The following is a 25,011-nucleotide window of genomic DNA, read 5'->3' on the forward strand; positions in this document are numbered from 1 at the left end:
CCATATTTTCATAATTTATAAAAAATTATTAAACAATCGTAAACTCTTTAAACACACAAATTCTGCATGTTAGTCCCTTTGAAATTACAGTACGTGGTACTTATTTGGATCAACATTGAATATTTTCTATTTCTGTATGTTGTCTATGGCCTACTTGATAATCACAGATACAAATATATATTAGAACTCAATTTTTAATCGGGAAATGGCAAAGTATTATCTCAGCTTTCTACTAAACTAAACTGCTGATTGCGGTAAAATGGTGTATGAAAGATTGATAAATTTGGCACATTATGGCAAGCGATCGCTCAACATGTTTTGCAAACTCGCCATAATATGTCAAAAATCGTATGAGTGGATAGTAGTGACAGAGAGAGGATGAAAAATCTATGAATATCTTATATGGAAATGAAAAAGACAGAATATACTAGAACAATGATATCATGTACAACCTCTCTCTGGGACTACTACACATAATCAATATAGCTTATTAGAAATCTATGTCACAATAAAATACATTTGACGGAAATAAGCGAAAAAATATTTTTTAATTTTGCTTCGTTGTTTATTCACATATTATAGTGACAGTTTTTAGGGACGCAATCAATGAATTAAGAATTGAATCAAAGCAAAAATTTTAATAAAACATGAATGTGTTTTATCTCACCAGACAGTGTTTGAGCTGGCCTCTGACATCTTCAGGCTCAGCCCCCGCCAGCTCCAAGAGATCACAACCCCGGTACACCGACCTGAGCTCCCGCAGAGCTCGGGCCAGACGCCCCTCCATGCTGGAACCCCCGGTGAACGACTCCAGGAGGCTCTCCGAGTTGGTGAAGCTTTGCTGGAAATTCAAGACGGTATTAACATCAACAACAAAAGAGCCAGCTACTAGTCAATATGGATAGAGACTATTAACAAGACATTGGCACCTGGGCCCTAGGCCCTAACACAGTAGATTGAAAAACCCTATATCAATACGACATTGACTCAATTCGTCATCTATGGCTATCGGGCGGCGTTGATTATATTTATTTATTAATCTTAAGTTAGCTCACATCTTCGTGTGTGCTAATAGTTTTATAAACATATAAACATGTACATTGTTTGGCAAACATAATCTTTCTTTAAATATTTCAATAAAGTCACAAAAAAGAAACATTAATAATTGAGATAGACATATTTTCTTAATTCATTTTTGAACTTATTAATATTTTCTATCACAGCAATTTCCTTCGGGATTTTGTTATAGAGTTGAACGGCCTGGTACATCAGAGATTTTTGGGTGCTTGTTTTTTTTCTTGTTGGCAATCTAATTTGCTTAGAAATATTGATATAAAATATTCCGACAGTCGGTAGACAACAGTCGTCTAATTAAGCGTGGCATCTTGGTTATCACTGAGCTTCGGTTACTTCGAAATTACAGCCTTATTAATGAATTGAGGCAGACTAACAAAGCTCGTAGAATTGATAGAAGTCGTATAAATCGTCAAATGGGTAAAAAAAATAAACAAATCAGGGAAACTGTTCGCTTGTTTTGTGACAGCCCTGAATCACTATTGCATATCTAAGTACTATCTGGACAATTTAGCAAACAGGTACAACCACTGAATAAATAATGCACACCTTCAAATAGAAATGTCTTCCATGTAGATTTGAATGGAAACCAATGTCGCCACTGACTTCATACCTTTTGACTACTGAGCACCATTCTGTTAATTCCTACCATGGCTTTGTGCTTATAGGTATAACCTTGTTTGTTTATTTTTCTTGTTTCCTCTTGTTTGTTCTACTTACCTAATATTTTTTTGTATGGTATGTGAAACTTGTAATTTGGATATAAAAATACCTATGTAAAATTGTACCTATTACTTCCCACTTATGTATTAAAAATCCTCCCATTCTAAAATGAATTTTGTAACTCATCTAGCAAGAAATAAAAATTTATTAATCGAGACAGTCATTCAACATTGCATAACTCTGTCTCTCTTATGGTACGTATACATTTGCGAACCGAGCCACGAATTACGGGAAAGGAACGAATCAACTGCAGGCGGCGTTTCGCGCTATTTGCTTCATTCCTTTCCCATAAGTTGAGGTTTTGTCAGCAGTTCGGCTTGCGTACGTAAACATAGCATTACTCTGTCTCATCGTATTCGCCATTCCATTTGATTTTGAATTTTGTACTGAAAGACCAAACTTCTGAATTCGAAATTTAAGCAAAGAATGGTCAGATTTTTGGATCATGAAACATATTCCATTTCTTTATTATTCTTTATTCTATGGGTACGACTCATTAAAAATGTTATTGTGATGTAATATGCATACAAATTTAATATATATAATAATGTATTATACTGACATAACATTCCCTCACACATTCAATTAAATATACTAGGACAACAAGTTCACTAGCAGTTTAAACTCACTGTCACAGGTATTTGCTGTTACAGGTGGCTTTTTCTTTCGGTGCTGTCCAAAGATATTAGAAGAACGAGATGTGCTGTGAGCAGTTCATACTGTGTGGAATTGTTTTGCCCAGTGTCGCCGGTTTTGTTCACCAATACTACTGCACACCTTCGCTTATGCTAAGGTATCCGCACTAATACATAGAACAGATTTCTGTGCGTACACGTCCCGATAGTATTCAAAGTACCCTAATTAGGTAGTACTCCGCCTACGGTCCGGCGGCCAACATAGCATATCTCGTTCTTCTAATATCTTTGGTGCTGTCAGTTTGAGTATTGTGCTTGTAATGTACTATGAATGGACCCCACAAAAATGACTTATTTACCTGGAGTAGTTCCATTTGCTCCTGCAGTCTGGAAGCAGCAACATTTTTACCGGCTTCTTGGTACGCCTTCACCTGTCCCCCCATCTCCTTCAAGGCCTTTCTCTGTTCTTCAAATTCTTCAACCAATTTCTAAAAGATAAAAATATATTACTAAACATTATTATTATTATTTCTGAGTACCTACTTGACATTAGTCTGCTAATGCAAGTAATGCTATGACTGTCTTATCTGTAAATTCTATGCGGGTGGTTGGGAGAATGAATAAAGGCTTCAAGTAAAGAAATTTCTTTGACCGTAAGCTTTTAAGTTCTATATTAAGTATGTACAGGAATTTTAGTTAACCTTTTTAATGTCGGAAGGTATTTAGTATGGCTGTGAACAGCTGGCCGTGAATTTTTTAGCAAAAAATTAGATCAATGTAAAGATCACTGTAATGTCAGTAATATTGATAAACTGTAATATTAAAGTGTTTCTTGATTATACAAATAGATGTCTCTATGTGTTCTATGTTTTAAATTATTCTAAATAGATGATATAACCCAGCAACAAAGACATAAAGAAGGGCGAGTAACCATGCTAATCTTCTATGGCCGGCCTGCCGTACATGGCAACGAAGAGTGCGTGAATGCGCTTATGGCACAGAACCGGTTAAACGCCCGAAAATAACTTCACTGGTTTTAAAATAACTATTTTCACATTCAAATAGATGTAATTAAAAAGTGATGTTTAGTGCCATTTTTCAGTGCTGAACCTTAAATACCTACCTGATTATTGTCAAGACAGTAGTGCAACATTTCGCATAGGTACTTAGCTCCGTTATTATGCACATTATGTAAATATTGTGTAAATGACTGACTTTTTCCATACAGTCGTCCCAGAGAGAGGTCGTAAATGATGTTTCCGTCATAATATCTTTTCTTTTTCTTTTTCAAACAAGGCGTGTGACAAGGAAGAGGACGATCGTCGATAATGTACATAAAATTATTTCTGAAATGCACTGGAACATTTTTGAAAAATTCAACATCACCATTTAGTGATAATTACAACAGGTGTTGTAGTTTGGCACTAATTGCCACATAGACAAAATTTTACAGAAAAAATTATAACTTACAGAAACTCTCACATATTGTCATGAAAAAAAAACTGCTGTGCCATACACATTAAATTTATGTATTTTTAATAATTTGTTAGAAACGTAGCTATCGCAGTATGGATTCAGCAAAAGGAAAATCATGCTCAAAATGCATTAAATTGCATGCTAAAAAACATCTATTGGAAAACATGCATTCAATACAATATATTCGGCTCAGTGTTAAATAATGTAACCATTTACTCACATTTAATTTGAATATCAAAATAATATAATTTTGTAAAACTTGTATGAAAATCTAAAGTCGATGCGATGAAAAATATTAACATGAAATAATATATTTATTTGAAATACTGAAACTAAACACATGCATATTTAAAAAGTATTTTAAAAAATACAAATTCTAATACATATTGAGCTTGTTTATTAATTTTTAAAAGATAAAATATCACAAATTCTACAACATTCTGATTACAGTTTCTTCTTTTAAATTTATGTACACTATTAGTTCTAATGAACACTATTGTTTATTTGAGCTTTTCCAAACCTGGTGATCTTCTGGCAAATCCTGAGCTGTTAAATCATTGTCCAGGCGATTGATCAGCAGTTGGTTGATGCCCTCAATCCACTGCTGAATGTTGACAATGTTGACCTCGTACTTTGTGGCTTCGTTCACAGATGTCTCCAGCAGCTGGGTGCGGGTCGCGGCCTGTGATTGGACAAGAGGTTCGTGCAAGGCGTGTTACGTGCATAGTGGTTGGAAGACATGAGAATTCAAAAATAGAATAAGAGCATAGAGAATTTTATGGCCATAGATGTGTCTTGGCTTTCAGTTAGGTGTTAAAATATTAAACTGTTATCTTATTTGCCTAGGGTTCAAAATAGCGGTATTCTAGCTGATGCTTATTGAAGCATCTGAATTTATACATATTGTCTGTTCACTTAGGCAATTATCATAAGAAAGATTGTTGCTTATTGATTGAAATTATATCATCATTGAGTTGCTGTTAAAAGCAGATAAGTTTTAAAGTTCATGCATGCCTATTATTTAATTTTAATTTTTTTTAAAGAATGACGCCCCGGGTTACGAATAACCTGACAATATTTGAAAATATCCTACTACCCCCACAGAAAACGGAAAATGTTGCTTGTGTTGTGATGGAGGACTTAGCCAGCCGAAGAATTAAACACACAACACCTGGGTGGGACCTAAATGCGATGTCAACTCAGCCACCAACCGGTGTTATCTTCCATAATATACAAGATCGACATAAGGAGCCGTGTAAACTTTCTGCATGACCGGTCAGTGGTTGAGTGGGCATAGCGCTTGGGTCTCACCCGAGCGTCTCGTGTTCGATTCCTCGGCTGGCTAAGTCCTCCATCACAACACAAGCAACATTTTCGGCTTTCTGTGGTGGTAGTAGGAGATTTTCAAACATTGTTGGGTTATTTGTAACCCGGGAATGTTTGTCTTTCTTTTTAATTAATATTAAAAAAAATAAAAATAAATGTGTCAACAAACATGACCGGTCAATTTATAAATAATTTTTAATTAAAATAAAGGCTTTTACATGCTCAGATTCTTAGTTTCTTAAAGGGATTAATGTACAGTGCAAAACAGAAGGTGCTCAAGAATATTAAATATCCAACTTTATGGATATTTTCAGAAATGGTGTCATTCCGATAAGTATTGGAACTGTTAGTTGCAATGAAATGACTCCTCTCATCGGTAATACTGTAAAAGCTCTCTGGTAATGTGACACATTTATCCTGGTCCCTTCAATGCCACTATAACCAAATTGTACAGTTGAAATTAATATGACAATAATGGACCTGTTTGTTGAGTGCATGCCACCGACTAGTTACGCTTTCCACCTCTGTGAGGATGACTTGTGGCATGATGTGGGCGTCCACCAGCTGTTTGCCAACACTCTGTATCCTGGACAGGCGATCATCGGAGTGATTGCGGACGTAGTTCTCAAGATCCTAAACACAGGAGAAGACGCAGTTAGAAAAGAATTCCACCACATACCAACAATCCGTAATCTATTGATATCCAAATATATACTTGGAACATCTTAACTTACGTAGAGCACTTCGGAGCATTCCTCAGCATCAGCCGGGTCATTGGGACTTTTGGACAGCTTCCGTTGGAGCCCGTCCAGCCAAGACTTCTCCTGGGTCAACCAGGCACGCAGCTCTCCATATTCATGTGATGCTTCTTGGATCACTCTGCAACAAAATCAAACAAAAACAATCTTACAAGATAGGCATTTCTAGAAAACAAAATACGAGAAGGTTAATTTCGTCAGAGGGAATTAATAAAATGTCAAAAGTGCAATGATATATGAATTGAGCAAGAGTTAAAGTTATACTTCACATGAGAGTTTAATATATATGTAGAAACCAGTTCAAAATATTTATTTTACTTACTTGCACCTTTCGTAAATTGAATCAGTGACTTGGGTCCACCTCGCATTCAGATGGGTGAATCTTCTGGCCAAGTCTGTCAAAGGGTTTCCATCAGACTGCAGCATCATATCGTTTCCTAAAAAGATTAATAAATTTATTACATACCATGATTTAAGAAGTAGCTACAGTTTTCAGAAGAAATTTTGCCTTAATTCCATAAGGACAGGCGTAGGTTCCTTTTTTAAATTGTTTTTGAAATTTATAAATTTTCCTTTGATTATATAAATGTCTAGATTGAGCGTTCGAGCGACGAAACGCCAAAAAAAATATCAGCCAACTGTTGGCTGATAAGCTCGTTCAGTCCGCTCAGTTGCGAAACTATCGCTGTGCGGTAAACACGTGTTGTGTGACATTTGAAAATGACGATTTGCGCTATAACAGTGTGCAGAAATTACAAAGGACGATTGAAAATAACTAAAAATGTTACCTATCATAGGTAAGTTACCTTTTCAAAGCCATATAATAACCATTTATTTAAAGAAACAATTCAGTTTTAATAGTGTAATTTAGTCTTTCCATCGTCTTGACAACGCCATATTTTGACGCATTGTTTACAGGGTTGCCTGTTCTTCAAATTAAAATACCCACATAAGGTAAAAATTGCAAGGCGCAAATGACGCCGTTCTATTTATAAAGAACATTAACTTTAAATTCAGTAAATTTAAATGATTCATCTCTTTAAGAAATATAAGAATCTAGTAAATAAAAAAATTTCCCATGAGTGCGTTGTTAATTTTAAAATAGGTTTTAATAATTACCCAAAGTACACTATACACGGTGTCCGGAAACTCGTAGTACAAGCGGGAAACTGGAGAATCTACACCACATGGGGAACCCAAAAAAACATAAAGTTTTTTGATTTGAGCATTTTCAAAAAAAAAAAAAAACCAAAAAAAAATATTTTTCGGCTATTTTAGGGTTAAAGTTTTTTCTGGTGTTTAGGGTTGAATAACAGATGTTTTAACCCTGCAGAGCAGAAATATTTTATGATTACACCGGGTTAAATGAAGGGTGATTTCAAAATAATGCTTCAAATCCGAGTTTCTTCATTTGTTTTACTTTCAAATAGTTTTAATTAGTTGGGTACTTTGATCTTCAGTAATAATTTATAAGAATTTGATTAAAAAAAAAAAAAAAATTATAACAAAAAAATCAACTTCAAACTCGATTTACTCGATAACGAAAGCTCAAATAAAAAAAAAATATATACTACAAAATCGACTCCAAATGTGATGTAGATTCACCAGTTTCCCGCTTGTACTACGAGTTTCCGGACACCCTGTATATAATAATATTATAAATGTGAAAGTTTGTCTTTGTGTTTAAGTGTTTGTAAATTCTTTGCGTTGACACTATATTTAAAAAAGTTATGAATTCGAAATTTGTTTATCTATTAAAATTACAAAAAAATGTGACAGGTTTGTTTGGTGAAGTATCAAGTAAACACATGTAAACGTACCTTAGAGCGTGAGCACACAGAGAGCGGTCAGGAGTTCCGAGTTCCGCGTTCGGCGTTCATTAGAATGTACTGATACTATAACAACAACGCACACAGCGGGCAGTCAGACCGCGGCGGTCAAAACGGAACGCCGCGTTCTAAGAGTTTTTTTGCCGCCGAGGCAGAGAACGCCAGAACGCCGCGATGTTTGAGGTTACAAACACAGAAAAGTTAATTGAATTGGTTAGGAAAAGGAGCTTGTTATACGATTTAAGTGATGTAAATTATAAAAAACGCGAAAAAAAAGTAGAAGCTTGGTTTGAAATTGCTACTAGTAAATTTAAATTTTAAGTAAATTTTATTATTAGTAAATTCGCCTTGTTCTTCTCGCGTTGTGTTGATTGGGTGCACCCAATACTTTCTTTTCTTTTTAGAAGCTGTTAAGCTCCACAAAAGCAATATATTTTCACGGATGATGAACTTTCTAGTGACATGTTGCATATGCAAAGACCCAAACGAAACTAGAACGCGAGAATTTGAACGCCGCTTGTGTGCGTTGGAATCTTGAGCGGTCAACGGTCACTAGAACGCAGAACTCTGACCGCTTTCTGTGTGCTCACGCCCTTAGGAATTTTTTTTTGAATTTGGTCAATTATATTTATTTATTTAAGTTGATAAGGTATCCAGACACTACTTTTTAGGTAGGTATAGATTTACCTGGTTGTGGGCCACCTTCTTTAATTGATGATGATAAAAATTTAAATTTAGACACAGCGATACCTGCCGGCCATTTGGCAGCGTCTAGGAATGTATCTTTCTTATTTTCCGTATTTCTTGTTTATTTGTTAAAAATAATCAAATAAAAATAAATCTCATTTAACAATGATTTTCTTTTCATTTATATCATTATATTTATGTAGAAAACTATCTTACTTAAATGAATTCAAAATTAAACGAATTATAGGTCCCGCAAAATCGAAACATATTTTTTCCCAACTTTTTGGGAAATACTAGGGAGCTGGTATCACTCAATACGCTTACAGTGACGTTAAGCGCTTACGTCAACGATATAAGTTGCGTATACTTGTGTGCCTGACACGCACACAAGTATTTCAAATCTGGCCAGTTCTTTCTGTCGGAATAACAGTGCGACACTCTATCTAGACATTTATATAATCAAAGAAATTTTCAAAGTCAAACTAAAATTGTGGTGTTTTCTGTTGTTTTACCTGTCTCATTCAGATTGCGGAATTCTTCTGTTCTAGCATCACACTTTTCCTTCAGGGTGTGAAACTTTGTCTTGATTTGGAACAACTCTCCGGAATTGGTTACATTGCACTCTGAATCGGATGGTATTTCCTTCTCCGTTTCATTCAACCATTCTTCAAATTCGCCAATTTCCAAAATTACCCTTTCTGTCTTTTCCAAAGCCCTCCTCAGTTTCTCGTTGTGTTGATCAGCAGAATCAATAATCTCTTTCCACTGCTTGTTGAGATTATCGGAACGTTTTTTGAGTTCCTTAGAGACAACTTCGTCACAGTTCTCAAGAATTTTGTTGACGGTAGCGCTTGCTTTCATTAAACTTGGTTTAACTTGTTTAATGTCATCTTGTAAACCCTATAATAATGAAACAAGACATGAGAAAAGACAAACAAACCAGTTGAAAATAAGAAACTAAACCATGAAAGAATTAAAGAACTTACATTACTCTGGACGAGCTTAGCTTCTAAAGTATCTACGTCTCCTACGGGAATGTAACTCTCATCTTTGACAAATTTGTCAACAGTTTCTAACCAGCTCAGAATGTTTGAAGATTCCACATCAAATTCCTCTAGCATTACAATGCCTAAAAAAAACAATTCACATGGTTATAAATCATGTAAATGCAATAATATGTCCAAGTTGGTTATAAAATACCTTACCATTAGAAAGTTTGGAAATCTTTTCTGTCAAGATTATTTTGACATCAGTCCACCGTGTATTCAAATCGTCCAATTCAAATTTCAGTCGTTCACCTTGAGCATCCAATCCCGTTCGGTTGTACATTTCATTACCAATTTGCTTTACATAAGAGTAAGCCTCTTCAGCCTCCGTCAAACCAGCTTCAATATCTCGAAGATTCTTCAACTTTGTTTCCATGGTTTTCTTCTCAGAAATGATGGCGTGTTCAATCATGAGAACACTTTCAAGACTATCAATTTTAGTTTTGAGATAGCTAACTTCTTCCGAGTATCGTGAAGGTGGTGTGGTGTCCAAAGCCTTAGTTAATTCTGCCTCTTTCCTTGTCATGGTAGTGACTGTAGCTTGCCAAAGTTCGTTTAGTCGGATCGCATCCGACTGTACCTTGGACACATCAATAGCTGGAAAGTTTTGAGATAAGATATCTCTTGACTTATCCTGGAGTTGTAGAACTTTAGTTTCATTTTCTTTGAGTGAATGCAGCATATTTCTGCACTGTTCCAAATATTTGTTTTGGTCAGTCGGTTTAACCGCGCTTTCCATCCACTTTTTATATCCATCAAGGACTTTCTCAATGAGAATCAATTCAACATTGAACAGGTTTCTCTCATTCAAGTACTTCATGACTTCCTGGCAGTAGTCTACATCTTCCTGCAGCTGTGTATAGCGCTGTCTAAGTTTGTCAATATCGTCTTTTTGATCTTGTAGATCAGAATCTGTAATATAAGAATAAATTAAAATTATTTTGAAAATACATAATAAATTCATCCCTCAAAAAAAAACACTTTAACTAACCTTTGGTATTGTTGAATAACTTCTTGCAAATCTCTTCAAAGTTATCAATTTCTCCCTTCTGACAGTCTATTTCATTAGTTATCTCATTGACTACTTTGTATTTATCTTCCATCTTCTCCTTATCGCTCTCCAACTTGCTTTTGCACTTTTCCGCTGACTTCTCCATAATTTGCAGCCAATTGTGGAGGTTTGTGAAGGCTTCTTGGAACTCCTCCAAAGCTTTGTTACCCGAAAGTCTGGGTTTCTTGGACTGGCTGTGTTCCTCAGTCATCTTTACGGGCTGACCTTTGATGGTTATGGTCTTCTCAATTGTTGTAGTTGTTGTGGTTCCCTCCGTCATAGGGTCCGACACATAATCCGTCACGTTGAACTCAAAACCTAAATCTTTGATCTGAAAAACAGAAACTAAATGTTGTAGAAATGTAAAAATATTAAAATTAAAGGTTAATTGCTTCTGCCAAAGAAATAAGGTGAAACATGGGAAATACTCCTCACCAATAACAATAATAATCTTTGAGGATGGTTTGGTAAACTTACCCTGCGTTCTTGAATCTCAATGATCAAGAACAGAGCTTCAAATTTATCTCCCAAGGCCTCTACTCTGTTAACATATTCGTCCAAAGGTGTCAAACTGGACTCATCGATCAGTTGGTTGGTCATGTCTTGATGGGAGGCCAAGTTCTGCTGCTCCAGGTCCATGGAGTGCTTCACGTACTGCAGCTGCTTTATACGATCCAGGACTTCACCAAATTCACTAGCGGGGTTTGCTTCCATCTATAACAAAAAAATTGTAATCAAAATAGATCATTGTTTTCAAAAGCTAGTTGAAGAAAAATTAAATTAATAAAGAAATTTCTATATGGATTGAAGAAAACAAGTTTATCAAAAAGACGTATGTAGTATCAAACCGCAGAAAATAATTAGATCTGGATCTTACTACATATTAAATATAGTTCTCTCTCGGAAAGTGTGAATAAAATTAAATCTCAACCAGTGTAGTCAATCATTGTAAATGCATGAGGCACCAATGGGAACTCAAGAAGTTTGCATTGTGAGAATTTGAACAAGTTAAAACCACAAAACACAATGTTAAAAATAATGTACACTCCACAAGTTACCCAGGGGCACAGTGATAATAAATGGTTAAAAAAATCCCAGTATCCATACATAGCTACCGTCAATCTCAAAATATACGAAGAAGAAATAAAATAACAAAAATAGCTTGGAGGACGAAAAAGATGACAGCAACTTTTAGACTCATCAGATTATCAAATCCATAAGAATATAAGATATACCTGTTTCAGTTGCACCTCCCTATCGTTGATCCAGTGCAGCAGCTGATTGTACTGAAGGTCCAGAACCTTCCAACGGCTCTGTAATATCATCAGCCTGTTCAGCTGCGTCTCCGTCCACTGGCAGGTGTGGCTCCATCTTTCTCCCAGGGCTCGGAGCTGATCTTCTATTTCACAGACACCTGGTGAAGACGACACAAGATTGCATGAATAAATAATTATGATTACAAATTAATTTCGTTTTAACAAAAACATCTTGATTCTTTCAATGTACATAAAATGTATATGCAAGGCTATACATAGGTGGTGAACCTCAAGGCTCACAATTGGTCCATACTTGTTTTTTGTTCACAATTATTGTATGTGATTGCCAAAGTAGAACATAAAATTGATTTGAAAACAAACTACAGGTTGTAGAAAAACCTTTTGACTAGACAGACTGACTACTGTAGAACCTCCGAGAATAAGAATGGTGCAGCAGTAGTATGTATCACATATTTTGTGTCCAATCTTTGGTATTAAAGGCACCGGAAGTAGACAAATAAGATAAGAGGAAAATATTATGTCTAACTCGGGGTTAACACTTTGAGACACAGAGACAACGCAAATATGACATATGTACTGAGGAAAATGATTTCTCTCCCTGGGTGAAGTTGGCACAAAAAAGGTAATTTTGATCAATGTTGCCAGAAAATCTTCTATCTCACCATTATCCTGCTGGTCATCATCGACCACCACGACACAATTGGCGAGGGAGTTGACCAGAGGTTGCTGGTCTTCCAGATCAGACTGCAGCACCTTCACTGCCTCTATTTGGGCGTCCACCTCCTTGGATCCCCCGCTGAAAGCTCCCATGCGAGATATGCGGTCCTCTGTTTGGGTCAGCCATTGCCTGAAAACATGGTATAAAATTAATATTACAGTTGAAAAGCTACATAATTATATGACAGTTAGAATCCACTAAAGGTGAGGCGTGTATGGAATATTAAGATGAAAATCAAAAATTCATCCACGACAGAAAATTTTTTGTTTTAAATCTTTTTTTTGCATTTTTTGTTTTAAAGTTAAGGCGTCATGTTTAAACTTGTGAGAAGACTATATTTTTTTAATTTATTCAAAGAAAAATAAGAATTAAACCAAGAGACACTGCACAGTTGCTAGAATACATAAATGGCTAAACGAAATGTCCTAAAACAACAATAATAATGAACCCTGGTGACTTCTGAAATGGTCAGGCTAGTAAGTTAGATGGCGGTACAGTAACTGAGGGTGTAAGAGTAAGATAACAGACCCGTCGGTGTACAAAGCTTGACTTGAGTCTCGGCAAGCGGTGGACTACTGAATTTGACATGTGAATACCGGCGAATCATAGAGCTTGATTTTGTGCTTTCAACTAGTAAAAATAATAGCAGATTGTGGAAGTTGTTGGATAATCGATCGGCGGATTACTGAGAAAGTGCTTAGAAATTACTTTTTGTGAAACCTGTACCTGAACTTGTCGATTTGATCCTGCTGCCCCTTGATCAGCGCCGAGTGCACCTGGCTCTGGTGGTCCATGGCCCTCAGCCTCAATCCTTCCCAGCGCTCTCGGAGCAGCCTCATCTGCAGCCTCACCTCGGCGGCCTCGTCCCTCGAGAGCCTCTGCTCGCTCAGCAGGCGGGCCCCCTCCTCCAACACCGCACCCACTCGCACCTGGTTCTCTGATAGCTCCAGCATGAATTTCTGGAAATATAAGAATGGTCAAATTACTGAAAAATGTAACAAAAACACATGATACTACTTGTAACCATAATTTTACATTGGTTCATGAAGTGCATTTGAAAATAGAAACAATTTTAAAACTTGGAAAAAACTACCAATGATAGAAATACTTCCTAGCTACAGAAATGTGAATTATATCCGTGGCACCCATAATGAAGGGTAAATTCCTTTAAATTTATTTTTGGTGAATATTCCTGAAACAGGGAATATTGCGAGGATTTTCACCTAAATTGTGAAATCCCCAGACTAACCAATGTATCATAATATATGTATATATATTGATTAGAGCATGCTTAGGACAGAACATTTAGAAATTTAAAAAAAAAAACAAATAGTACCGAAGATATAAGCCGTCTAAATGGTTGTATTTGCGATAAGCGTTTGATGTCATTTTATTTATTTATATTTGTTTATTTTTATTTATTTATTTAACGCCAATTTTGTGGTGCGAGGTGGTACAATTTTGAAACAAAAGAAAGAAATATTTAAAAAAAAATTACATTAAAAAATATATGCAAGAAACAAAAATAAAAAAAAAAACAAGAAAAAGAACAAGAAAAATACAGCGATTTGACTGGTTTACAAAAATACAACTTCTATTTAGGAATAGTGTTGGAATAAATCTTTTACGTGATTCACAAAATTTAATATTAAATATATCGACATTACCTAAGTATTGGTTTCCCATAGTGTATTGGGGAGTTCGCAATGTAATTGCGTGTATGTGTTTTGCAGTGGAATAGTATATTCTGTTGTGTTGTTATTGTAGGTATTCGTAAGTTTATGAGTTATAGAAGTTTGCAGTAGTCGAGTTTAGAATTTTGAATAATAAAGTTAAGTCGTTTATTTTATGCCTGTCTTCCAATGTGTATATTTTTATAAGAAATAATATTGTAAGTCTTCTAGCGGGATATTTAATTTAAAATTTATAAAATGTAGAAATTTTGTAAGAGGGAGACCAAACTACTGAGTTGTATTCAATTATGCTTCTTACTAGGGATATGTATAACAGTTTAATGGCTCGTATGGAGTTAATGTTTTTAGTTGTTCTTAATAAGAAGCATAGTGTTTTCATGCCTTTGTTTACAATTTGGTGGATATGATTGGCGAAACCTATTTTTCATCCAAAATAAAATAAGGTACATTTATTTATTTTATTTTAAATGCACATTTACAGTTATACATAACCAATAATAAACATACATTTTATTTTAATTTATTAAGTAATAATAGCGTTTTTGAACTGGTGAATATTAAGTTGGAAAATATCTATATCAGGGGACAGGTAATTTAGTAACATAATCATTTTTCCGAGCGGCATTACTAATGGTAAGTTGGTTCTGCATTTTGGAACGACAAAGGTTCTGTGCCTGCGCGCTCTTGTATAATTGTCGGGGACATAAAACTCAAATTTTTCTATAATATCGGGAATACAGACGTTACCATTTAGAAGTTTATATGCTGTTATCAGCAAAGCAGTTTTCCTTCTATCGGTGAGGCTATTAATACCCAGCATGCCGGACAAAAAGGCTGATGGATATAACATATAACCAGGGATAATATCCGAAGTCTCTAAGATATAAATATCTCAGAAACTTCTTTTGTACTTTCTCTATCATTTGAGAGTAAGTTAAATCCATTGGTCCCCATATTACAGAACCACTTTCCAAAATGCTACGTACTAAACTATAGTATAGCACACGAATCGCGGCCGAGCTGCAAAAATGTCTGGAGTTGCTTAGCACAAATCCTAGCATTCTTAAAGCTTTGTTGCATATCGTTTCTATGTGGACGTGAAATGTTAAGTGCGTATCAAATGCGATTCCCAAATCTCTTGAAATAACAATGTGCTGAAGAGATGAATAAGACATTTTGTAGTTATAGTAAATCGTTTTGTTTGCCTTGGTGTAGCACATAATGGAGCATTTCTTAATATTAAACCCTAATTTATTGGTATGACTCCATTCGACGATAGAATTTATATCACTTTGTAGCTGCAAGCAATTTTCCAAAGATTTTATTAAAAGGAATAGTTTCATGTCATCCGCGAATAAGAGAAACTTGGAAAATTTTATGCAATGGTAAATGTCATAATACTGGTGCAACGGTATTGCAGCAATGCCATTTGAACTATCAATTGTGTCTCGTATGAAGGCACGGGCGCAATAATGGCAGGGCCGGCCCTGAACCAAACGGCGCCTGACACTAGCAAAACCCTCAAGGGCGCTGTATTAGGTGTTAGGTGCTCTCAGTGCATTGGCTCCTTGGCAAGTCGGCGCCCTGAGTGGACTTCTCCAATTGCGCCTGCACAGAGCCGGCCCTGAATAGTGGACGAGTATAAAATAAAACACCGTCAAATATTCCGATAAAATCAATCAACATACTTCATGATTATGAAAGTGCTCCTTGATGGCATTCAGGTCGAGGGTAAGTTTGGGGTGCGAAGTCAGTCTGTCTTCCGCCTCCAGCAGCCAGGTCAGCACCTCCTCCAGCGCCAGGCCGTAGCCCCCGAGCTCTGCAGAGGCATTGGTGGCCAGGGACAGGGGTCTGCTGGGCGGTGCCTGGAAAATTAAACAATTTTTTTTATTCATTTGTAGCAATACACATCATATTGACATATTTTTATTGATTATTATTATTTTATTTTAACCCGCCAGCACTATCCACGGGTAAAAAAGACGAGGGATTTCGAACATATTTTTTCAATGTTCTGTTCTGTTCTGATTTTTATTTTTAGTTACCCGGGGCTTTACAAAAGTTTTTAGAAATTAGATTTAGACAGTCATTTTCCTCTTATTTTGAACATCAAGTGTGCAAAATTTCACCAAGTATCAAAATTTTGCATTAAGGGTCGGAAAAGAAGGTGGGTGGTTTCTAGAAATCTCGTACAGACAATGACAATACAATACAATACGGTTTTGAAGGTCAAGTGTGTAAAATTTCATCAATCTCAGAATAAATCTGCAGATTTGTTTAAAAAACAAAACGGGACATTCGTATTTATTTATATATATTTATTTTTTTATTCGTATATCACATCAATGGAAAGAAACACATGTTTTCTTTTTAATCGAAGAAAGTAAGACAGTATAGCTAAAACATGCAATTTTACAAATGCGGGTGATAATGCTTCCGGGAAAAATATCAAAATTTATAATATCATGATTTGACTCCAAATGAAGTGTGTAAGTATATATCGTCGCTGTTAAATCAAACCGGCATATGTGCAAAAATGGAGCTTTTGAGTTATTGGTGTCAAAAAATTTTTTTTTTTCCCTTCTATACTTATGTCGAACCGGCATGTCGTATAGTTGAATAAAAATCTGTCGGATGGCGTTGGGCCGGTATGCATTTACGCGGGAATCGCCACTTTTTTTAGCAGAAGACAGACCTATTCCGCAATACGCCAGTTGCTTCAAAACTTTCAAGGGGGAAATGCGTCCATCATGTAAGTAAAGTGAATTATCTCACAATAGTACATTTTTATTATTACCCAGATATGACTTATTGTATGACTTATTGGCAGATAATCCGGTTTGCACTTAACAAAAGCGTTTATAGCAGCCTCAACTAAAACAAACCGGCATATATGCCAAAATGTCTGACCCGGGTAAAATTTCTCCCGGTTAAAAAAATAAATTAAAATAGGCAAATTTAATAAAAAAAACTTGAGCAAACTGAAAGATGCGAAACTGCGGTGAGGAATACGAGTCTAAATCCCGTGGAAGAGTGAACCAACACAGAGCTGACTGTCCAATAGACATTGTCTTTTACAACGATAATTGTTGTGGACAACAAAAAAATAACTTTATGATGGCAATGTACAAATATGCTGTTACAACATTAAAAAACATAAAATATATCACTCAGAATTTTTTAGTAAAGGGCCACAACCAAAACAAGGTGGATTCGGCTCACTCAACCATTGAAAAATAAGTTAAAAGAGCACTCCGAAGCGGACCGATATACTTACCTTCCCAATACGCCATGGCCATGAAAACGGCAAAGAAAAGTGGCAAGCCTTACCTGGTTCATGAGTTGAGTCATGAGGACTTTTTGATATAAAAGCTCTGAAGGACCCCCAGGTAATTTTACCCATTTTGGACATTCGAATGTTTAAAGTAATTAAAGACGACGGCAACTTTTACTTCAAAACATCCTACGGATCACATGCCTGGGAGGAGGCGAAGAAAAGGAATAAACGGGGCAATGGAAGCGTGAATCCTGTTCTGATGCAAGCTTATTCCAAGAGACCATTGATGAGAAGAAGAAAAATGGTATCCTAAAGTTAGTTACCGCCGGGATAAAACCGTCAATTTATTCAGATTTCCATAAACGATTGGGAAACTTTGAAGTTACCAGCAAAGGGAAGAGCAGTTTTATGTTAATTGTTTATAAAAAAATTGTGAAGTAATAAATTATTTATTCATTGACAATATTATCTTTTTTTTATACCTAAAACAGGTTCCTAAAGAAGAAGCCACTATGACACAAAAGCAAATATTACACTGATTTTAAAGCCATACTGGCATATCTGCATTTTACTCTTAATTTAAGCAATTTTCGATTTATTTGCAACTACTACTTCAATAAGCAGTATTCGTCTAAATTTTATTCATTCATAAGGTGGCTTTGAGGTGAACCAAACGGACGTTAAAAGGAAAATATCATATGCGAAATCTTTAAAGCGCTCTGGTTAAAAACTAGCATTTTGCAGATATGCCGGTTTGATTTCACAGCGACGATATAAAGCTTGACACTAAAATCTAATCAAATGAACTCTTGAATAAACTAGAAATATGTACTATTTCAAATAAGAAATTCACCTCAGGTGTTTTTAACTCCGTATTATCATTTTATGACCCCAAGTCGACGATTTAAAATTTTTTAAATGAGTTTACAATCCTTCAACTGAATAAGTCCGCTTAGTAAGGACAATAATGATTCTCTCAATAAAATTATTTCCATAGTAAGTATGTAGTAAGTATTTTACCTCCAAGCCAGTAGGCGAGCTTACGGGGCTCATGTTGTCAGAGTGAACAGACATATCAATGTCCCCCACATCCTCCCCGGAGTGCGGGAGAGATTGGAACATGCACATGACATACATCATGATGGACTTCTTGTCAGGAACGGAAGTGTTGACGTCTGGAAATAAATTAAATATGTTTTACGAAGATGAAAAAGACAAGTCAACTTTATATGCACTCACACCAGCAAAGCTTTAAGTTCAGCTTAACCACAAGTAAGTATATCAAAATATTAACCTTCGGGATCGAGTAGTCTATCAATGCCCAGATTCTCCTGGGCCACCCTGAAAGCGTGCTCCAAGCGGGCGTTAGGGTGTTTCTTGGCAATGCTGGAGAAGTCGAAGAGGTGCGGTCTCCAGCGGTGGATGAGAGCGTTGAAGGCCAGCCCATCTGACCACGAGGTGGAGAAGTTCTTGATGTTCACACCCGCATAGTTCTGGAAATATCGAAAGATTCATTAGTTTTATTGTATAAAATGGCAGGATGACAGTCAGAATACGTGTTTGTATTTTGAAAGAGGAGTAGAAAAGAGGCTCTGTTACAAAATTGTTGCTCTCATGCCAAAACGAAATTTGATGAAAACCAGCAATGGCTGTATAACATTTGTGAGATAATTACATTTTAAAATGAAGAAGTGATAAACCAACTAAGTTCAATTAATTATCTGGGAATACAAGCAATTAAAAAGACAACAATATAAACAAAAATAAAAGAAAAAATAAACAAAAGGATCAATATTATAACAGTGAAAACAGTAAAAAATGGTGACCAACAATAATATCTATAATTTTCCCATCATATGCCAGATTCAACCAGTTTGAATTTAGATTAAAGGTATGGTTGAAAATGTCTACATCTCAGAGGGTGTTGAATATTTTGCAGATAAATCCGATTAATTTTTATGAATTTTTAATCAAAAATATTACATTTAACCCCTGTGAGCCAGAACCCTGCTTTTGCAGTGTTAAAGAATCGTGTCCATGAACGGTACGAAGCACTGCAAATGCCGTGTTGACCTTATACACCAATTTTGCATTTGGGTATTACCTCTACTAGGTTAGTTAAATTGTATGTCTACGTCTTGGCATTACTCTCAGCTTTCATCCTTCTTTTTTTTCTTGACGTTATTATAGATTAACCAATGATAATCTAGTTTTTTTAATAATGCTTAATATTGACATCAATCCAGACAAATACACCAAAAAAAAACTGAACATGAGTTTTGCTAAAAAAAAAGTTAAATATTTTCATTAAATATCGAAGCGCTTAAATTTTAGCTGCAGCCGCACTGTTCGGCCATACTAGCAAAGAGGTATTTATTAAGGTTTCTTGTCGGGTTAAAGGCATTCTTGGTCATGTACACCTTATCAGAAAAGAGGTGCTCTTGTGCCTGATAAGGGATTTACGATTCTTACTTTGGTAGGTACATAATATTTCATTACCTTAGAGTTCTGCCTGCACCAGGCCAGCAGTGTCTTCTCAAGGTTGGTCTGCTGCAGCTCCGACATGAGGTCCTTGAGATGGTAGTGCACTTGCCAGTGCAGGATGATGCTCCACACCAGGCCGAGGATCAACTTGGGGTTGCCGTCAACGATGTCGTTGCTGCTGATGTTCACCAGCTTTACGTTGTTCTGCTCCAGGATGGACAGAGCGTTGCTCACATTGTTGAGGTGGTGGACTCTCATCTTACCTCGCTCCCGTTTCTTTAAAAAAACATGTTTGTTATTGACTGAGCGTAGTGAAATCCTGTTTTACCTCAGCCGTTTTGCATTTCGTCTGTCTGTAAATTAGTTTGTACATTCTGTTTCCGTTTCAAGATGGTGGCGGTTTTAATGGTTCAGTAAAGATTATTTTTTCAAATGTGAAATCGATGAGTTAATTTTGACTTTTTATTCACATTTTTTCAATATTGTACCTACCTGCCGGAAGAAACTTGAAAAAAGAATTGTTACTGAGATAGTGACGTACCTTTGGACACAGTGTATAATTCGTTATTGGAAATTTATAAAAATGTTTTTAAAATATATAGTTTGTAATTAAGTAGGTACCAATTTATAAATATTATGATTTCAAATAAAATAAAATAAATGAAAGAAAATTAGCAATACACATACATTTTTGGATGCCAGGTTTACTTTTTTTTTTTTTAAATGTTAAATCATATTTTCCTGGTTTACTGTTCACTGAACTAATAGTTATTATTAACAAATTAAATATGTAATATAAATTTATAATTATTTCCGCAACCGGAATTGAATTCCGAGAGCTACCACTAAACCGGGCGCCTGCTCTGAATCACTGCCGGCCTCTGTGGTAGAGGGATAGCCTTATGACTGCGAATCAAACTCGCACAAATAGTTACCAAAGTTGCCACTAACATCACTAAAAAAAATTATTCTAAAAGATTATATTTTATAATTTTAAAACACAAATTAAATAGCTCACATCCCTATTACCTACATATTTGCTATTACCTCTAGATTTAAAAAAAAAAACAATTTGGTAGGGTAATTTTTGTAAGTTTTGTATTTCTTTTGTACATCTAGGACAGAGCAACGCCCCGGCAAGGCGAAGGTCCTGGGTTCATGTCCTAGATGCAACTGTATCTGTTTCATTTTTTCCATTACAAATCGCTAATATTATCTTCAATAATTAAATATTACAATTTTTGGTTTCACTCATTAAATTAATCCAAAAATATTCAGCCTAGACTTGCAGAAAAGTCAATAGATGTCGCATATTCAAAATAAAAATAAATTTATCCAAGACACTAATCTAGATTTCATTTAGTTCGAGTTCGAGCAAATGATAAAATGAAGATAATGTTGGTAGTTCTTATTCGAAGTATGATATAGTTAAATATGACATGAGTAGGGTCCCATTAGCTCAATTGGTAGACCGGCGGCCAGGCAAGGCGAAAGTCCTGGGTTCATATCCTAGATGCGACCGTATCTTTTTCTGATTTTTCTGTTTCGAATATTCTTTTAAAAATCGCTAATATTATCTTCGATTGTTAGAAAGTATTTGAATTGAATAAAAAATATACTTACGTATTGTTGGGCCGTAAGTATTTCCAACAAGGATAGTAAACAGTCTCCATTGCAGAGGTCCACAAACAGGTCCTCCACTAGTGGCTTGTTGTTCTGAAAATAATTATTATTCTTGTAGCGAATACTATAATGAAATTATAGTAAACGATGCGGAATGCCTTCCAAATATCAACAAGATAATGGACGGACATACACGGCCGAGCATGATGTCATAGGAGCATGTGGACGGATCTGTCCGACAGACATGCATACAGAAATGCTCGTCGTTCAGCGATCGCTCGGCCTGTGACGTCATGCTCGCCCGGATGTGCTCGTCCGTGAATACTAGGCTTTACGCTCGGTAGCGTAAACACAAATAATAAACAAATCAGGATGGAAGGCGATACAAAGAATTTACAACAAACACAACTAAATAATACAGTACATATTTGTTTTGAAAATGTCACAAACTTGCGTGACAAATTCATTAAACTTTTTATACCGGAAAACGTTGGAATTTCAAAAACAATGCTTGCTGAATAGAAATAATACTATGTGGGTTTAAATAATAATAATATTTTGGTGAATTGTATAGAGCCGTTTTGTGATAACTGACCTTAAGCCCCCGCATACCGAATTTCTACCGATTTATAACAAGTTTTTCATTAAATCTTTAAATTTGTAAGTTCCAAAAAAAAATTATTTTTGAAGATAATATACATTTGTTATGTCGAAACATTAATTATACGATATTCCCTCGATAGAAAAAATCGCGAAGTAAGCTCCGAAATTTATTTAAAACACGTTTTGTTCTCTTATTTAATATGTTATAGGCATGAAAAAGGTCACAGTGTATCTTTAAATGCAACCAAAGAATGTGTCGAGAGATTTTTGCTCTATTTCAAACTGGTTTTGTTTTACTAAATATTTTCATCATTTTCGCTCAATTATTATCGTTTTTTTAATATTAACGCGCTCCCTCTAGCGTATTTACATATCTCTCTTTTAACGTTTACTACGGGGCCTTAAAGGCGCCGACAAATATCATTTACTAACCTACTAATCGTAGAATTTCCACAAACAAACATTATTATTGATTCTTCCATTCATAAATATGTTAAAAAACATAACATACTTTATGCTCATTTTAATTTTATATTATATTGAACAAATTAAATTAATCTAATACTAATACCTTCACAAGTTGGGAGTTTATCCATTTGGCAAATGTTTTCTTTTGCACATCTTCTCTTTCATCTGAAAATATAAGAAACAAACATATTATTAATAAAAATTACACAAAATTAAATTTTTCATTGAATCAAAATGCAATAAATTTTAATTTGGCGCCTACAATTCAGTAGTTGGAAGATAAAAAATAATGATGCGACGATTACGAAATTTGTTCCTCTATTCTCGTAGTTAACCTTTGTATGATTATTACGCTTTAATACACTCATCTCACCCGAATCTATTAAATACTTTCAAAATAAATAAAAATATAATAAGATAAAACAGATAATTTTTAAATTTAAATAAATATGTGCAGGTAGGTAGGGTCTTCCAGTATATTATTGACTATATTTGTTTTTAGTAAAATTTCACCACACAGCTACCCCAAAGATGACATGGGCCCTTAGAGAATTGTTTTCCCTCAGGCCGATTGGTGTAGGGTTAATATTTAAAATAAATTTTAAATAACGCGAATTTGAACAACTGATGAAATTTAATATTCAAGTTCTGTTACTATCCAGGTACTGTGAAAAAACCGGCCCTTGATTAAATAATAACAGAACTTGAATTTTTCAAATTCTGTGATATAACCCATCCTGAGTACAGTTACAGTTCACGGATTTTACCAATTATTTTGGACAAATTAAACCTTATTATGTCTTAATTTTGGCCAGAACAATACCAAAATTTCTTATTTTTCTACCTGCTTTGGCATCCTCGAAAATCAGGAGCCGCTACTAGGAACGATTATTACTTTCATAATCGTAAACGTACAGTTATTATCTTTTTAATAATCGTTATTGCTATGGAACTATATAATAATCATAAAAGTACCTACAGAAATGATTTATTTAATTATGTTTGTACCTAACCGTAATCGCAAAACAGTTAGAAAATTTGAATAAAAATGACAATCACTAATTTATTAAGAACTAAGAAGTTATTAGTAATTCCGGTTAAAACCGGGATTGAAACCTTACGAACGAATTAACAGGTTTTCTGATAAACTTTTAGTAAATCTATATAAATAAAAATGTAAATATTCGTTTGTTCAAAATCTTACATTTCCAAAAGTTCTTCACCGATTGCTTTGAAATTTTGACACAACTTTACATTCGAATATGTGTGTTTTTATATACCTGTATTATGTAAATGTTACCTGTGACAGATAAAAACACGTTTTTTTTTAAATACAGCGCCCTCTGTTTGACAAATATGCTTTTTTAAAACAGCGCCATCTGTTCGACGTAAAAGCAACACTCAGCGCCCTTGAGGTGATTTTTCACAAAAACGGCGCTCTACAAATTATCCAATTATTATTATTATTATTATTGTGTATATATCAGCACAGATACACTGAGCCACAGAAACGCGTGGCGAGATACAGCTAGTTACGAATACTATATAATCATGACGTCGGATCACGTGTTCATAAAAATCCGAATATTTTTGCATTTAAACGAAAATTCTTTGTACCGTAAGGACATATTATAAAGGAAAATCGGTTAAACATTCTTAAATTTATGTTTTATTAATAAGGCATGTTAATTTATCGTGAGGGCAAAAATCGATTTATATCCGTGTTACAAAAATATTTCAATAATAATATTATTTGCTTACAGTAAACGTATCAAAAACATTCAGTTCTACTATTGCAGGGCAACCCCAAACACCTCACCACCATACAATAAATAAAAAATAACTGTAGCTTTGGAAATAATAACTCTCCATTAAGTGTGAAGCCTTCGAGTGTCTTAAATTTATAATATATATATAGGAGTTATAGTTGGTAATAACTTCAAATGGAAGAACCAGATTGAAAATGTAGCTAAAAGAGTACGCACTCTGATTGACATATTTATTTCATTGCGGGAAATGCGGGAACATGATATTTCATCAAAATGACAACTAAACACACCTTTAAAAAGTGATATAGAGTTATTGAAAGTGATGAAACAAAAACTAGGTTAAATAGTTACCTATGTAACTGTCATATTGATGAGATACCCGGTCACCGAATAAAATTATGTTGTTCAATAAAAGTAATGATATACAGTGTATAATCTAGTAATTTGTGTTGGTGACTTGTGGACGGTTCCATTACAATATATTTACGTACAT

The 25,011-nt window shown here is 35.0% G+C and overlaps 1 protein-coding gene across 8 annotated transcripts in view; it reads right to left on the bottom strand.

Annotated features, from left to right (window-relative positions):
- Nucleotides 1–25,011, bottom strand: part of Dys (Dystrophin) — a 1,264,777-nt gene that overhangs the window by 1,133,366 nt on the left and 106,400 nt on the right. For 7 of the 8 annotated variants that reach the window (XM_089640244.1, XM_089640239.1, XM_089640238.1 and 4 more), the window contains 20 exons: nucleotides 22,853–22,914; nucleotides 21,679–21,771; nucleotides 20,071–20,331; nucleotides 18,866–19,064; nucleotides 18,592–18,746; nucleotides 15,983–16,159; nucleotides 13,327–13,559; nucleotides 12,545–12,729; nucleotides 11,841–12,019; nucleotides 11,083–11,319; nucleotides 10,546–10,936; nucleotides 9,714–10,466; nucleotides 9,495–9,637; nucleotides 9,021–9,408; nucleotides 6,315–6,429; nucleotides 5,969–6,113; nucleotides 5,715–5,867; nucleotides 4,429–4,590; nucleotides 2,792–2,920; nucleotides 668–841 (listed from right to left, as the gene is read on the bottom strand). In XM_089640244.1, the coding sequence (XP_089496370.1) occupies nucleotides 668–841; nucleotides 2,792–2,920; nucleotides 4,429–4,590; nucleotides 5,715–5,867; nucleotides 5,969–6,113; nucleotides 6,315–6,429; nucleotides 9,021–9,408; nucleotides 9,495–9,637; nucleotides 9,714–10,466; nucleotides 10,546–10,936; nucleotides 11,083–11,319; nucleotides 11,841–12,019; nucleotides 12,545–12,729; nucleotides 13,327–13,559; nucleotides 15,983–16,159; nucleotides 18,592–18,746; nucleotides 18,866–19,064; nucleotides 20,071–20,331; nucleotides 21,679–21,771; nucleotides 22,853–22,914 (4,334 nt within the window). The remainder of the gene's footprint in view (nucleotides 1–667; nucleotides 842–2,791; nucleotides 2,921–4,428; nucleotides 4,591–5,714; nucleotides 5,868–5,968; nucleotides 6,114–6,314; nucleotides 6,430–9,020; nucleotides 9,409–9,494; nucleotides 9,638–9,713; nucleotides 10,467–10,545; nucleotides 10,937–11,082; nucleotides 11,320–11,840; nucleotides 12,020–12,544; nucleotides 12,730–13,326; nucleotides 13,560–15,982; nucleotides 16,160–18,591; nucleotides 18,747–18,865; nucleotides 19,065–20,070; nucleotides 20,332–21,678; nucleotides 21,772–22,852; nucleotides 22,915–25,011) is intronic. The other variant, XM_089640243.1, reaches the window with a different exon arrangement.

Source organism: Hesperophylax consimilis, chromosome 15, assembly GCF_061612785.1.
Source record: "Hesperophylax consimilis isolate HC1 chromosome 15, BYU_Hcon_1.0, whole genome shotgun sequence".
Lineage (NCBI taxonomy): Eukaryota > Metazoa > Arthropoda > Insecta > Trichoptera > Limnephilidae > Hesperophylax > Hesperophylax consimilis.